At 33.9% G+C, this 15,829-nt stretch overlaps 2 protein-coding genes across 4 annotated transcripts in view; one reads left to right on the top strand and one right to left on the bottom strand.

Moving 5' to 3' along the window:
- Positions 1-15,029, bottom strand: part of LOC138713263 (uncharacterized) — a 46,119-nt gene extending 31,090 nt beyond the window's left edge. For 2 of the 3 annotated variants that reach the window (XM_069845219.1, XM_069845216.1), the window contains exons 1-6: positions 14,838-15,029; positions 14,263-14,521; positions 13,950-14,112; positions 7,670-7,841; positions 5,593-6,029; positions 2,516-2,588 (exon numbers count right to left, since the gene is read on the bottom strand). In XM_069845219.1, coding sequence (XP_069701320.1) covers positions 2,516-2,588; positions 5,593-6,029; positions 7,670-7,841; positions 13,950-14,112; positions 14,263-14,477 — 1,060 coding nt within the window. In that variant the 5' untranslated portion in view covers positions 14,478-14,521; positions 14,838-15,029. Of the gene's footprint in view, positions 1-2,515; positions 2,589-5,592; positions 6,030-7,669; positions 7,842-13,949; positions 14,113-14,262; positions 14,522-14,628; positions 14,743-14,837 lie in introns of those variants that run through there. The other variant, XM_069845218.1, reaches the window with a different exon arrangement.
- Positions 15,030-15,222: 193 nt separating this feature from the next.
- Sf3b3 (splicing factor 3b subunit 3) overlaps positions 15,223-15,829 on the top strand; it is a 52,124-nt gene continuing 51,517 nt past the window's right edge. Inside the window, exon 1 of the mRNA XM_069845215.1 lies at positions 15,223-15,379. The gene's annotated coding sequence lies outside the window, so the exon portion shown is untranslated. The remainder of the gene's footprint in view (positions 15,380-15,829) is intronic.

Raw genomic sequence — 15,829 nt, 5'->3', positions numbered from 1 at the left:
ATTACAAAAAAAAAAAAAAAAAAAAAAAACAACACACACACATACACACACCACATAGACTCTAATTTATGCAACATATATTGCAATATGTAGGCTAGGATTAAAGTAAATAATATTTCAACATTAAGACAGATTTCAATTTAAGTAATATTTGTATAAATTAAAAATGTTGTTGTTATCTAATGCCGGGCTTTGGCAACAAAGCCATTAGCATTCTTGCTCTCCAATATTTCTCTGTGGTGGATTCATCAGGTAGAACTTCACAGGTTATGAGATGATCTTCAGTCATTTCTTCTTCTTTGTTGCATAGAGGGCAATTTGGATTTGTGTAAATTCCTATTTTATTCAAGTGTTTGGCCAAATAATCGTGTTCTGTAAGCAGTCTGAATTTTGCTACTGCAGATTTACGTGGGATTTCTGGAATAATTTCTGTTTTTTTTATTAAAATACTCCATTTTTTATCTTTGGCTTTGGTACATAGTGCTTGGTTTTGCTTGATTTTATATTTATTTTTAATTAATCTTTTGATGGATGTAAAAGGTAGGCTTGTATTTGTATTCTGAATTAAATTGGATCCTTTTTTGGCAAGAAAGCAGTTTCATTTCCAGCAATTCCGCAATGTGCAGGTATCCATTGCAATTGAATTCTTTTCTGTAGTTTTTGAAGTTGTTGGATCATTTTGTGACATTCTTTAATTTGGATTGACATCATTTTATATGAATTTATTGCATATAATGCTGCTTTAGAATCAGAGAGAATGACAGCATTTTGAAATTTATCTATTCTGTATAGTAGGTGTTGGAGTGAGATATGAATAGCCATTATTTCCGCATCAAAATTTGTTGTATGATATCCTGCTGGTTGATAAAATGAGAATAACGCACACGTAATTCCTGATCCTGAGTTGTTATCAATAGTAGACCCATCTGTGTAGATATGTAACCATTCTTCTGGTGGGTATCTATTGTTCACAGCTTCTAATGCCAGCGCTTTTAATACAGGTTTGGAAGTTTCAGATTTTGTAACTGGTTCTTCTAAATCTAGTTGAATGTTAATAGGTTAGAGGGTTTTCTCTGCTTAAAATGTTTTCTTTAGATTTAGGAGCTTCACTTCTGTATTTATTTCCGTGACTTTGGACAGGCAACTTGTTTGTGTTTTCAACTTGGTTGGTTGTAACAGTCTTTTTTCCCATTTTGTTGTTAACTGTAGCATTTTTTTCATGATGTGTTAGTGCCTGCTCCTCTAGAGTGAGATATATTGGAGGGTTCTGGGTTAGGGCTTGCATTGCCGTGATTGGGGTGATTTTGCTGCACCAGTTATTAGTCGCAGGGCCTGATTTTGGCATACTTCTAGTCGATTCAGGTTGAAATTATTTGCTGTAATTAATACCTCCGCATTGTAGAGAAGTATTGGCTTGATGAATGTTTTGTACGTGATGTTCAAAGTCTGCCGATTACTACCCCACTTGGCTCCAGCTAATCTCTTTAAAATTGGAAGTCTTTTTGTTGATTTGTTTACTACTGCTTCAATATGATTTTTCCAAGATAATTTTGAATCAAAAATTGTCCCTAAATATTTCGTTTCATATGTTTGTCTCAGGTTTGTTTTCTTGAACTGTAGATTTAGTTTTGGGATTTTTTTCTTCAAGCTAAATATTTCAAACGTTGTTTTATCAGTATTTATGGCCATCAAATTGTTGTCAGTCCACTAATGTAACTTAAGTTAATATTGAGGTACTCATAGAGCAGCTATAACTACAAGAAAAGAAATAATTTCTATTTCAAAATTACCCTTTAATAATTCCAAATAGTAAATATAATTTCATCTATAGAGAGTATTGTAACTTTAGTGGGTGGGTTATTATAGTCATAGGTAGGTAGTAAATAAGTTGAAACACTAGCCATTATTATTATTATAAAACGACAAATTTTAAAATTGTCAAAATATCAGAAAAAATGTATATTCAGTAGAATATTCAGAAATTCATATTTTTTAAATTCCTGGTATATTGTAAATATGTTAGGTACTGCATGCTGATGTATTGAAATTACAAAGCATGTAGTATTAGTATGTAATGGGGCATGCAGTTAATAATAAAAAATAAAAAAAACACATACAAATCCCCCCCCCCCAAATACGTTTTGATCAAATTACTGTAGATGAAAACAAAATACTGAATCAATTAATTACGCAAGTTCTTTGGCTTTCAACATTCTTTATTATGCTACAATCACTTTAAATTTAATACCACGAAACGTATTTAACATTCACAGTATCTGTTGATTTCATTGCTTTTTATGTAATTACAAAATAGTAAAGAATGTAGCTACATTCTCATAAAACAAAACAATTTCCATTAAAGATTCCTTTACATTTCACGTAAATTCAAAATAACATTATTACGAATACCCCATTCTGCAACTCAATCTTCAAACCTTTAAACTTTACTAAACTTCCAAAAACATAACTTCGATATTTTTACACTAACAATCATGAAATTTGATTCTTTTCTCACCTTCAGAGGTTGGAGGCATTCTCTTGTCATTGTCACTGTTGGCCCAGGCACCATTATGCAGGGCAAGAAGGTCCTAGGAAAGGAATAAATGAATGAAAACGAATTTCAAACTATTAAAGTCTGCATTCTAAATTGTATAGTATTGTGATATATATGTAAATCCTAAATCATTCCATTTATTCATTCAAGATTATTTTGTTTTGAATTCGTCATATTCTTCCCTACTTGTTTTATATATCCATTATCCTGTAAATCAACATTTCCACATTTTCTAGAATAACTTGCCATTACTTACTTAGTTTTAAGCACTTTTGCCATTTTTGTGTAGAGTCGAATATTTATCACACCGTGAAAATACGTTTAGATATTTTATAATATATTAATTTCCCATTATATTTATTAACAAAACTTGAACTTCTTTTTATTTTCTTTCACCAAATTTAATTTGTCTATGTATTCTTTCTTTGGAATCTAAGTCTCGTTTCTATGTATATAATACCACTGATAACTCCACAATATTAACAAATTTCTTTATACTTCCCTTCGTTCTTTCTTGAAGCATTATCATTATGAATGTACTCATCACAATTAAACACCATAAGCTAAATGACAAAATTTTTAGAAATGATCAACAGATAGTTATATTTAGGATGATGTATGAAGTTTTTCCAAAACGCCATCAGTTTCGTTTTCTGATTATGTTGTAATATTTTCTTAAATTGCTGTTAAAGATTTATAAAAAGGGTAATTTTCGTATTCTTGAATAATCATTAAATGAAAGGAGTAAATATATGGAAAATCAAGATCACGATGGACAGATCAAAATATAAAGTCATGGAAAAAAGGGTAGGAATAATGGATCATGAGATCTGGAACAACAGGGACAAATGAGGACTCTTCATATATTAGCCTAAAAGATCCAGACCTATTCTTTTTGTGCAAAACATAACATCACCAGGTCTGTGTCAGTCTCTATGTACCTCAAATTTGAGTCCCTGCGACATCTGGCTTTTCCCAAAGCTATAATCACCCTTAAGGCACTCCGGACAGCTGAAAATGTTGAATTTTTCAATTTTTGGTTTCTCGTAGATTCGTGTTCTTTGAAATTTCCTCTTTTGAATGATATATGGTACATGTGAGTTTTCACATTCCAAGTAGTTTTAACAGTTCCTCTTTATTTGTTTTGTTCTTCTTTATTTGTTTTGAATTTTGATCATATGTTTTGAAGCAGGTTTTGTAGGGATAACTCTGAAATTTTACTGGATATTGTTTGTGTTTAGTATTTATATTATTAGGAGTAATTTATTAAACATGGGAAGAAACGAATACAAAGTTTAGTTTTATAGTTATCTTTGGAATGATCACTTCAGACTCAAAATTTTATTTTGCACTTTAATGGCTAATATAAATAATATGATGGTGTAATCACACGAATAATGAGCAGGCTTTATTTAATTTAAATTAGTTTTGTGGCAAAAAAATATTTTCTATAGCTGTTATTTCACTATATTTTGATCATATGTATTGATCGGGTTTGATCGGTGAACATGACTAGCCGCCCCTGGAGTGGACTACGGTCGAGATGGGACTGATACCATGAAACGGCATAGGCTCTGGATTAGGACGGGTTATGTCTGTACAGCCACAGGGAGCATTTTGCAATAACTGCAACTTATTTTTTTCTCTATTACAGTATTCAATATATGAAACTATTACAGTATACAATATATATGACAAAAAAGGTTTAATATTTTGAATGAAAATAAAATTTTAATATTTTGGATTATCTGAACGTTTTTCTGTAAGTTTGGTTTTTTTCTTACAAAATGCAGTTTTTTTCAGCTTCTATTACACATAGGACTTTGAAATTTTCACAGCACGTTGCCACAAGCCCTGTCCCTAATTTAACGTGAGATTTTCAATAAATCTAAATTATGAAAATAATTATGTACTGATATATATTGAAAATTGTAGTTAAAATTTGGACCGGTACAAAAAAAATATATTTAATGTACTATGCACTTTTCCTTCAATTGGCTGTGTTAAATTCAGGTCAGTATACGTAACAATAACGTGTAAAAAAATCAAGTGCCTACTACTAGCTGTTTCTGAGAAAAGCTGCATGAAAAATAATGATTTTAACATAGCCGAGATAGGGCGTACCAGATCCCCTTAAAAGGGAGAAGACTGTAGACTCTGGCTGAGATTAAGAACACAACAAGGCAGCTGAAGACAATCTCAAAAGAAGATTTTGCAGATTGTTTTGAAATATGAGGTTCCAAGGAAAGTACGTTGAAAGGGACTATAGTACCACTGACCTAAGCAACTACTTTTTTTCAATTATTAAATGGTTGGATACTTCCTAAAGTTACCTCGCATTTTAGGTTTCTATTAACCTGCTCACATGGAAGTTTGCTATATGGATATTATGCAAAAATAAGAAAAAGAACCAATCCACATAAATCAATACAAACTCACTTGACATGTCTTTTTCACGCCCAGAACATGTTTACTTAAGATATTACTTGAATTGTAAATGAAGTGGTAAAAGATCCTTGGAAAGATTTCTAAAACGTAAATAGCAGACTGATGATGATGATGATGCAGTGATAATGATGATGATGAAGACGAAGATAAAGATCAAGATGAGAAGAAGAGAAGGAGGAAGAAGAAGAAGAAGAAAAACAACAACAACAGGAAGAAGATGATGATGAAAAAGATTATGAAAATTATTGTGATGATGATGGTGAAGGTAGTAAAGATGATGATGATGACGATGACGATGAAGAGGAGGGGGATGATGATTGAGATGAAGTTGATTATTAGGGAGGAGGAAGTGGAGGAGAATGAAACTGTGAAAGATCAACCATGATGCAGACAGAAAAGTCAGCTATGAAAGTGAAACAGGAACAAGATTCAAAGGTCTAATCTGTGGTGATGGTGGTGAACGTTATAATAGTGGTGGCAGCAGCAATGGTGATGATGATGAGAATGACAATGAAGATGATTATATGATATTATGAACTGTATTTTGTATTTAAATTAAATGCCTGCATTTAAGTTAAGAATATAATTACCTTATTTGCACTTGATAGTCCCTCGAGATTCTCAAGATTTGAACGTAGGAAATCTGTAAGTTTGTGGTCAGTGGGGGGAGCAGAAGCAGGTTGTTCATAATGCTGCTGCTTCTGCTGTTTGTGTGCAGGCTCGCCAATCGCTCGTCCTGACTTGTCCTGCATCTGCTGCCCTCGGTTGGGATTGGTCACTGAAGACGGTGGTTTGTCAGGAGTTAGGCCTGTCAAGTCGACTGCTCCTGTACCAGCACCACTTGCACTGTGATGGTGCATAGGCAACCCCTGCTGCGAGTGGGGGAGTGGCACGTTGAATTCACCTGTAGGTCCTCCGCTTGGGTAAGCCCCTCCTCTTAGCATTCCACTAGCATCAGGTGCTACACCCAACTGGGTGGAACCTGCATTCCCATACATCTGCGATCCCATTTTCATACCTTTTCTTCCTGTTTGTGTATCAGAAATATAATTTCTATGAGTGATAAAATACAATAAATCAATAAGCATTTATAATAATAATCCGTGGCGCTACAGCCCATGAAAGGCCTAGACCGACCAGCCGCTGCTGGCCTCACACCCACATGCCGAAGCAGAGGTGGACTATCATCCAACCAGGATGGAGGTATCGTGTGGTTAGCATGATGATCCTCCCAGCCGTTATAGCTGGCTTTCGCAAACCAGATTTCGCTACCTATCGTAACTCTCCAAGTGCATCTCGATGCTGGGTGGGCACCAGTCCCATACACTGGCCGAAATTTCATGAGGAAAAAATCTTCCCCCATGAGAAATCGAACCAGTGTGCATTCTGCATAAAGCGAGTCCTAGACAAGATGCCTTAGACGACGACGCCACGGCGCGAGACCAATAAGCATTTATGGTATAAAAATAACACTGTAATGAGGATATCGAAATGCAATGTATGATAGAGTATTTATACAGCAACAAGTGTTTCTGTATGATACATTTGTGAAATAAAGTCATTTGGTAGAACAATAAGGCTGTTCCGAGGTGAATTTCGTGTTGTTAATGTTCCAAGTAAGAAATTGTTCGAATGCTTGTGAAAATTTTAACATGGGAATATTATTTGAAAAAAAGCAAAACGTGAAATGTCAGATTTTAATAAAGCAGAAACTAGACGAGATCAGTAAATGATCAGAACCACAACAAAATCACTTGAATGTCTTGCCCAAGAGATTGAATAGCCTATATTGTCAGCACAAAATGCCACAAAATTGCTTAAATTATAGTCATATAAAACAGTTTCAGTACACGAGCTTATTCCTAAAGGCAAAGGCAGTAGATGAAATTTCTGTTGCAGGATTTTGCAATCAGGCATGTGTGCATGTTGAAGGAGATCATTTTCATTATCTGCTGTAAATAAACCTTTGATGTCATGGATAAGTCATTCTTATAATCAGTCTGCCCAATACTGTTTGGCAGAAAACTGGGTCACGAATAGATAATTTCACTGTATAAGAAAAAATGCAAGACGTGTAAAACACCAAAACAGAATAATACCACTGCAATAATGTTTAATTAATATGGGGATACAGTATATCCGCTATAGAATTACAGTGACATCAATTTAAATTATTATTTCAGCAGCAATAAATAATAAATTTAAATGCCTTAAAAGCAAAGTATCTTAGAATAAGTGACTAACTCTACTGAGAACAGCACATATACGTACTTACTGGCTTTTGACGAACCCGGAGGTTCATTGCCGCCCTCACATAAGCCCGCCATGAGTCCCTATCCTGAGCAAGATTAATCCAGTCTCTATAATCATATCCCACCTCCCTCACATCCACTTTAATATCCTCCCATCTACGTCTCAGCCTCCCCAAAGATCTTTTTCCCTCCGGCCTTCCAACTAACACTCTATATGCATTTATGGATTCGCCTATATGTGCTACATGCCCTGTCCATCTCAAAACATCTGATTTAATGTTCCTAATTACGTCAGATGAAGAATACAATGCGTGCAGTTCTCATATAATAATAATAATAATAATAACAATAATAATAATAATAATAATAATAATAATAATAACACCAGTAAGAGTGGCATGAATTAATATATTACCTCCAGATTCAGAGATGTATGTTGGAGCACTAAGATGAAGTGATTTCTGAGACAGTTCTAATTGGTTCTTGTAATATCTGCAGGCAGGATTTGGGCAGTTCTGAACTACCTCTATTATGAACTCCTTTTCCATTCCAAAACACTCTCGGCCAATGGTGTAAGATTCCATAACCTTTAACCAAATAAATGCAGAATTAATTGCATATTTAAAATTCTGATACAGAACACAAACTTGACCTTCACTGTTATGTCCTCAGTTATTTTCAGTTTGTTATAAAAATTACATAAAAACCACAAATTCTGATTTATGATACTGTACTTGTGTACATTGAAACAAGTGCTCTTCACACAATGCATTAAGGAAGGAAAATATTTAATTATAAGTTCGTGCTCTGAAAAACGTGTGCTTTGAATTTAAACAAAAGAATATATTACAAAAAATTTGTTGCAATAAAAAAACATGCAAAAATTGTAGGGTCAAATTATATTCACATTACTGTACTTTACGTATTATATTATGTCACTATTTTATTTTGAATAATATTGCCCCCCCCACCAATGTCCCAAATCAGAAACTAATGATTTCTATTAAAGAATAATTAATAATTTTTCATATAGTTAAAAATATCTACTTTACCTTTACATAGGCCGTAATCTGCAGAAGTTTCAAATTCTATAAACTTCAGTAAAAATAGGAATTTTATTAGCACCAAATTTATTTTGAAATTATCATCATTGCTGCTTTAGATGATATTTAAAGAGTTTAATACTGAAAAAGTTATTTTCGGCATTTGGATAACTTTAAACCTTTGTTTGTGTAATCAATAATAATATTTGTTTGTATAGTTTAATTGCTTTAATGCATACTTGATGGATTTTCTTTATTTTCAATACTACAGGTGTAATATTGTAATTCTATAGTTCTAATGTGCAAAAGTAAGTCTTAAAACAAGGTTCTTTAATGTTTCCAAACTCATTGTCCCTCCCCCCCTTTTTGCTTGTCTGGATTAAACAAAGTCTTGCTTACCACAGTCTGGATTAACGAGGTTTTACTGTAATTTTATTATATTGAAATAATTCGTGAATTTACAACAAGTGTAAACTACAATGGGCATTATTCACATATGCGAAAATACAAGTACGCAAACTGGATTTTTGGGATATTCTAGTATAATAGTAACCTAAGGCACATTATGTTACAATGGTTCGTTGTTCATCACGTATATACAATGAGTATACAACATTTTATCTGTGGAGAGGGGGAAAAGAATAATATGCATCAAGTTTTATTTAAACAAAAACCTGTGCTACATAAATTGGCGTGAAACAGAAATCTGAATTACAAATATGATTTTCGAATTCGTCTTTCCAGTTCAATAAGGATTTTGAGATTTCTGAATGTACCCTGTGCATATACACACAATTAACTACTTTTAAATATATTTAATGCTCTAATTGGTTATGGATTTTAAAATTTCATAAAACTTCAATTCCTGTTTTTTCGAATATTTAAATACTTGTAGCCATTTTGAATTAATACAGTAGGTGAGCTTTCACTATCTTGGGCGTGGATAATTGCACATTTGGGACTTGGAGTATGTAAGGTATATTTAGAAATGTCTTAAAATATCTATAGGTTTTTTTTTTAACATTGATTCATTCATGAGAAACCTACTCTTGTCTGGTATTTGAACAGGCAATTTTATTATAACACATACCTGATCGAATAGTTGCTAATTATTTAAATAATTTGTCTACTCGTAATTTGATTGGTGGTAATAACTGGGATATTCTATAATATTTACTGTATAATTCTTAAATACAGGACAGAAACATACTTTGCTGTAAGTTAATGCTTTTTAGAGAATTCTTTATAGTATTACACCATTTCTATAATTAACACGAACCATGTTAATCTATATTTCAGATTTGTCTTTATTCTATTTGTATTTATATGATTTTTCTTCTCGTAACTTGGTAATACTGGGATATTTCTACAGTACTTATTTATCGAATATTCTCAAATATAGGAACAGAGACTTGCTGCAATGCTTCATAGAGAATATAGATTTTTTTCATTGTATGACGCCAATTCTATAATTAACTGGAATAGTTTTCCGGTAAATTGGTCTACATAACTGTCTTCATATGGGTGAATTACGAATAGTCAAATACCCGCCATTAGTATATTAAAAAATTAAATAATTGAACTGTATTTCAGATTATCTTTATTCTTTTCCAGAGTGACCAAATGTCAAGCTTTTGGAGGATATGTCCTCCAGGCTTTAACTCTTCATAATACGTGTTATTTCTTGTCCTTTACGGGGGGGGGGGGAAGTATTTTTTTTTTTAATTTATTTAGGTTGAGGTAGCAACTCACAAAAAGAAAAACTTTATTTCCATTGGTAATTTTGTCCCTAAACTAAATTTATCGCATGTAATGCTCATAGGCCTAACCAGGACAATGTTTAGTATTATTATTTTCGTGTATATTGAGAATTAATTATACAGTAGGCCAATAGAAGCAATAATACACACAGAAGTAACACTTAAGTTTACAAAACCATGTCGTTATACGAGAATACTGTGTAGGCTTAATTATCCATTGTCCTACTTTTGAATAAAATATGTCCTCCAAAGACATTTTCACTGTTCTCTTTGTATGATTTAGTGACCCCCCCTCCAAGTGTAATTTTTTTTTTTTTTTTGGAACTAAGTGATTCCTGTTAGTAGCATACAGATTACAAAATAGTTCAGATTTTCCTACTCCCGATTTCACTGAGCACTATGCTCCCCATAAAATCGAGTGCCAGATCTTTTCCTCGAAAAAAATGACTGAATTCCAGAAAACTGGGAGCTCTACCTCTTTACCTGAGTGACATATACAGGAGACAATTTACTTTTTAAACAGTACTCTTACATAAGCACATAAAATTCCCCAGTAAAATTCCAGATTTCGGAAGTAATTTCGAATTTTTCTCAATTATCACTTATATGCAAGTACAGCTGAAGTGTACATAAAATTCTTATCACATGCAGGGTTCAAGCACTTCAATTCTTGACTAAAGATGAATGTTCTTTCAGTAAAACAAGAAAAAAAAATCAAAGGAATGGAATCAGGAATAGTGGGATAAGATTTATATTTTGTAACTTCACTTTATTCTTAGGGGAGGGCTGTAGGTAACTCTTTATTTATCAATCGTTTTCATTAACAGATACAATGGAAGTAAATGGAGAAAACCTACTTTATTCTTAAGGGAGAGCTCTAGGTAACTATTTATCAATTCTTTTCATTTACAGATACAACCGAAGTAGATGGAGAAAACCTACATCTAAGCTATTTATATGCAAAAAATGCTACAAGATATATTGGGGATTATACTGTGACACCTAATCTCTTGGTAAGAAGCTAATGATATTATAACTGGACTCTAACTGATATTGGAAAATTTTTTCCAAATGTAGTGGGGCTGTCAAACCTCACTACTTGTATGTAAATCATCAGCTGTTGCAATGTTAGTAGCCTGGATTAACTTCACAAATGAAGAGTCCACTGTAAGAATGATGGATGTCACTTTCTTGTCGAAAATGAACCAAGACTGTCAATGCATAGCTTAAGACATATAGAATGTACATACAGAGTTATATGGCATTAACACTGATAGTCATTATCCAGTAATGATCGGAAAATCACAGTTAAGCTTTGAGCGCTAAGCATTTCAAACTTTCAATTACTTCTCCTGCAAAATGTGTTCCAAATGACATCCTTGCAGTGGACTCTTCAAATACTTACTTACTGGCTTTTAAGGAACCCGGAGGTTCATTGCCGCCCTCACATAAGCCCGCCATTGGTCCCTATCCCGAGCAAGATTAATCCAGTCTCTATCATCATATCCCACCTCCCTCAAATCCATTTTAATATTATCTTCCCATCTACGTCTCGGCCTCCCTAAAGGTCTTTTTCCCTCTGGCCTCCCAACTAACACTCTATATGCATTTCTGGATTCGCCCATAAGTGCTACATGCCCTGCCCATCTCAAACGTCTGGATTTAATGTTCCTAATTATGTCAGGTGAAGAATACAATGCGTGCAGTTCTGTGTTGTGTAACTTTCTCCATTCTCCTGTAACTTCATCCCTTTTAGCCCCAAATATTTTCCTAAGCACCTTATTCTCAAACATCCTTAACCTATGTTCCTCTCTCAAAGTGAGAGTCCAAGTTTCACAACCATAAAAAAACAACCGGTAATATAACTATTTTATAAATTCTAACTTTCAGATTTTTGGACAGCAGACTGGATGATAAAAGCTTCTCAACCAAATAATAACAGGTATTTCAAATACTATATACTGTAAAGTGTCTCATCCACTGGTAGATCTAACACGTCATACAATTTTGTAAAGACAATATTCTAATGTAGCTAATCTTGTTGGCATCTGTAATCTGTTCCTCCCCCCTCCCCCCATAAAGATACATAATATATATGCAGTTTAAAAAAAAACCCTATCTTTAATTCTAGTTGAAATTACAAATCAATAGCATTATTGTCAAATATGAACACAGTAGCTGGAGCTCCTATAGTTATGGCACAATATCTGCTAGATTATGAATAACTAGAAGAGAGAAGTAAAGAAAGATATTTATAGTGCATACTTTCATCCTATGCATTTCTTTAACATTATACAGATCTACTGAAGGATGTCAAAAAAGATGACACTCCAAAAGACATAATGAAATCATTAGCCTTAGAAATAATCCATACAAGATTCCCAGAACAATGGCTCCATATTTTTACTGACGGCTCCTTGCTAACAAATCAAATCGGAGCAAATGCTGAAGCTACATGCAGTCTGTTCTCCTTTTACAAGCCCCTTGGATTTGGTACTACGAAGTCAAAACGAATGCACACTGGATCAAAATATTTGGCCAACTCTTAGCTTGCTGATATTGACAAAACTTGCCACATATTACATTCCTTCAATAACAAACTAACAACTTCTTCAATACGAACTAGAAAAGAATGCTGTTATACAGTATGAAAAGTTAATTAGACTCCCCTTCAACACCTGGCAGACAAAAAATTTTACAAGAAATCTCAAGTCGAGGCCATATGTACAATACTTCAAAATCTTCTATACAGAATAGCTCAATTCCAGTAAGCAGTAATTCTTTCTCACTCAAAAGCAGCCATTTTAGCTATAACATCCACTTTAACACCAAAAATTCTTCAGTGCTGGAAATGTCTATTTCACCTCAACAACCTAAAGAAAAAAAACTTTTTCAATGGATACCAGCACATTGCGGATTGACTGGCAACGATCCTGCTCGTTATCTTGCCAAAAAAGGGCTGTGGTACTATTCAAAAACCTGCTACACAATTATCCTATTATACAACAAAAAGAATAATTACTTCACAATACCACAAAATTATAACAAATCATCTCCAAATTTCCAAAAATATAAGGTGGGAATCTGTTTCAACCCAAAACGTCCCTGGATACCCAAGGAAGACTGTGGTTGCAATTTTTAGACTGTTTATGGGCCATGACTGCTTGGCCAAGCATCTCCATAGGATTGGAATTTCTCCTTCACCACTCTGCCCCTATGTGATCTTCAAGAGGAAATGGATCAAAACCATCTTCAACACTCCCCAGCCACTATCAACTTGGCGTCCTTGAGTGAAAAATACTAGAGAACGAGAGAATTAATGATTTCACTGTCAGAAATTCAGCATTAGCAAACAACATCATCATTCCTTCAATTAAATCTGTCGAGTGAACTGACAGCTTTAACAAGTGAAGAAAAATGTCTACAAAACTAGATATGAAAAAAATGCAAATAGGCCTAATGTAAATGTTCCCAAACACAAAACTTTCTTAAGTTAGAGTATATTATTAAACATGGGCAGGAGAGCCAAAACCGATCAGACACTCTCGTACATACAGATCTCTGCAGAAGTGGACGATCACCCAACCATTACAAGAGTATTGTGTGGTTAGCACGATGATGCCTCCAGCAATTGTAACTGGTTTGCGGAATGGGATTTTGCTACCTATAATTATTTCCCAAATTCACACAATGCTGGATGGGCACTGTTCTCCTACACTGGCCAAAATTTTATGTGAAAATTTGTTTCCCCACGAAGATTTCAGTTTCGGATATATCCTACTAAAATAGGCCTAATGTAATTTATAATTTGGACATAGGATACATATTCTGTTTAAGTGCCAAGTTGGAAATATCAACAGTTGAACATAATACACACAAAAAGATAACTTACTGCTCTGATAGTGCCTTCTAATCCCAAATGAAGGCCATGTGGTCCATTCATATGTTTCAACATGACAGCATTAGCAAAATGTTCGTACGGAAGAATGATCTTTCCATTTTCTCTTAAAATGAGCCTTCCTTGTCCATCTAATGCCACTCTTGAGGCCATCATTCTGTAAAATATATACATTTCTATTTATGTAGGCCTACAGTTTGAAAAATACGTATATATTTCAATATTAATTTACTACATGAAAAATATATAGTTCTACATCTACTGTTGTTGGTCAATATTCTTTTATTTGCAAAAGCACTTAACTTACTGTAGGTATGCCGCACTGGGAAGCATAGAGGCTTCTTTCAATTCTGTAAAACATTGTAAAAGTTCTACTGACGGATTCCACCCCTTATTTTGTAGATATAACTGTAGTAACATATATAGTTTTTCTGTAACATATCCAGTCCCTGGGAATGGTGGACCCATTTCTGTTTGAATTCCTTTTGCAACAATATTCTTCATTGTTTCTGTAAGATCCATTCTTTAGATGGAAGTAGAGTTGTAAAGGACCAGTGACGCTGTAACTAAAACAAGAGTTTCATACTAACATCATATTTCAATTCCAACATGATCAATTTTATTGGTTATAAACTTACAACAGGGAGTGGGTACTACAAGTAGTGATTATTACCGATTATTTTGCCTTCACCCCTCTATGCACTATTTCTAAGTAACCTATGCAAGACCCACTAATCTTCCGTATGTCAAAGAGCAACGGGTTCTAAGATGTATTGACGTTTTACTTTGTTTTGTATACGAAATTAAACTTAGCTTGACAATAGACAGTCTACTGTTACCTATTCCAGCCCCCTTCATAGGCATGCAGATTTGCGAACTTACCCCGATTTGGGAAAGAATATTTACATGGGATGATAACCAATGTATTATGATGACCAGTTGCGTCTTGTTACCATGGCAACAGGTGAATTGTCTTCGGAAATGGAGCGTAAAGATGTCTTTTGAACTGTTCCCTCTCCGTATAAGGAACAGCTGATTGATATATCGAATGCCCTACTTGATTCTATTCGATACTTTCAGCGCAAGCGCGTCTCAATCGATTATGAAAGCGTCACTTCCTTAACGCGTATGCTGCGTTGGACTTGGGGTCGATAGAATGGACCAATGGAGAGAAGCGTTTATATAATGCAACCAATAAAACACACGCCGCGAATTGTCTTACTTGAAATAATTGGTTAAGAGTCATGTGGCATTAAACTGTACACCAATGATCAAACGAGAAAGAAAGAAACAACATCCGTTCCGCGGAGAGAGTGTCGTTAGCTTCCGGTATTATGCAGAAGAAGATGGAGTGTTGTGTATGTGAAAAATGTGGAACGTAATCCATTGTAATCGCTGTAAAAAATGAAATTATATTTGATTAGGTAAGTGCAGTGAAGGCCTCAGTCTATAAAAAGTTCTTTGCACATTAGTTTTGTTACGTTCGAAATGCATATTGAATTATTTTTGTAGTAAGTGATTTGGGCGTTTATATATTTTCTAATTAGCACAATTATATTTCCATTAGAGGGAAGTTTTAATATTACTTACCTGTATAAGTTTTACATTTAATTATATTTGCATGAAAGATGGTAGAGTGTTGGTATAGTTCAGTATTCACATTCCTCTAATAAAGATTCGCATATTTACCGGCTTTAGTGAGGGCTTTATTATTTTAGTATACCGGTCGCATGGTATTACGAAAAGTTCATTAAATTCTCCGTAGTTTTTCATTAAGACCTTTATGGGCTGTTGAATTATATAATGATTACGTACTCTGTTTACATTAATCAGATTAAATTCGCGAAGGTATATTTTAACATTAGTTTTACGTT

This window comes from Periplaneta americana, chromosome 14, assembly GCF_040183065.1.
Source record: "Periplaneta americana isolate PAMFEO1 chromosome 14, P.americana_PAMFEO1_priV1, whole genome shotgun sequence".
Classification (NCBI taxonomy): Eukaryota; Metazoa; Arthropoda; class Insecta; order Blattodea; family Blattidae; genus Periplaneta; species Periplaneta americana.
Note: the sequence above shows the minus strand (reverse complement) of the source record. Positions and strands in the feature narration are given on the sequence as shown.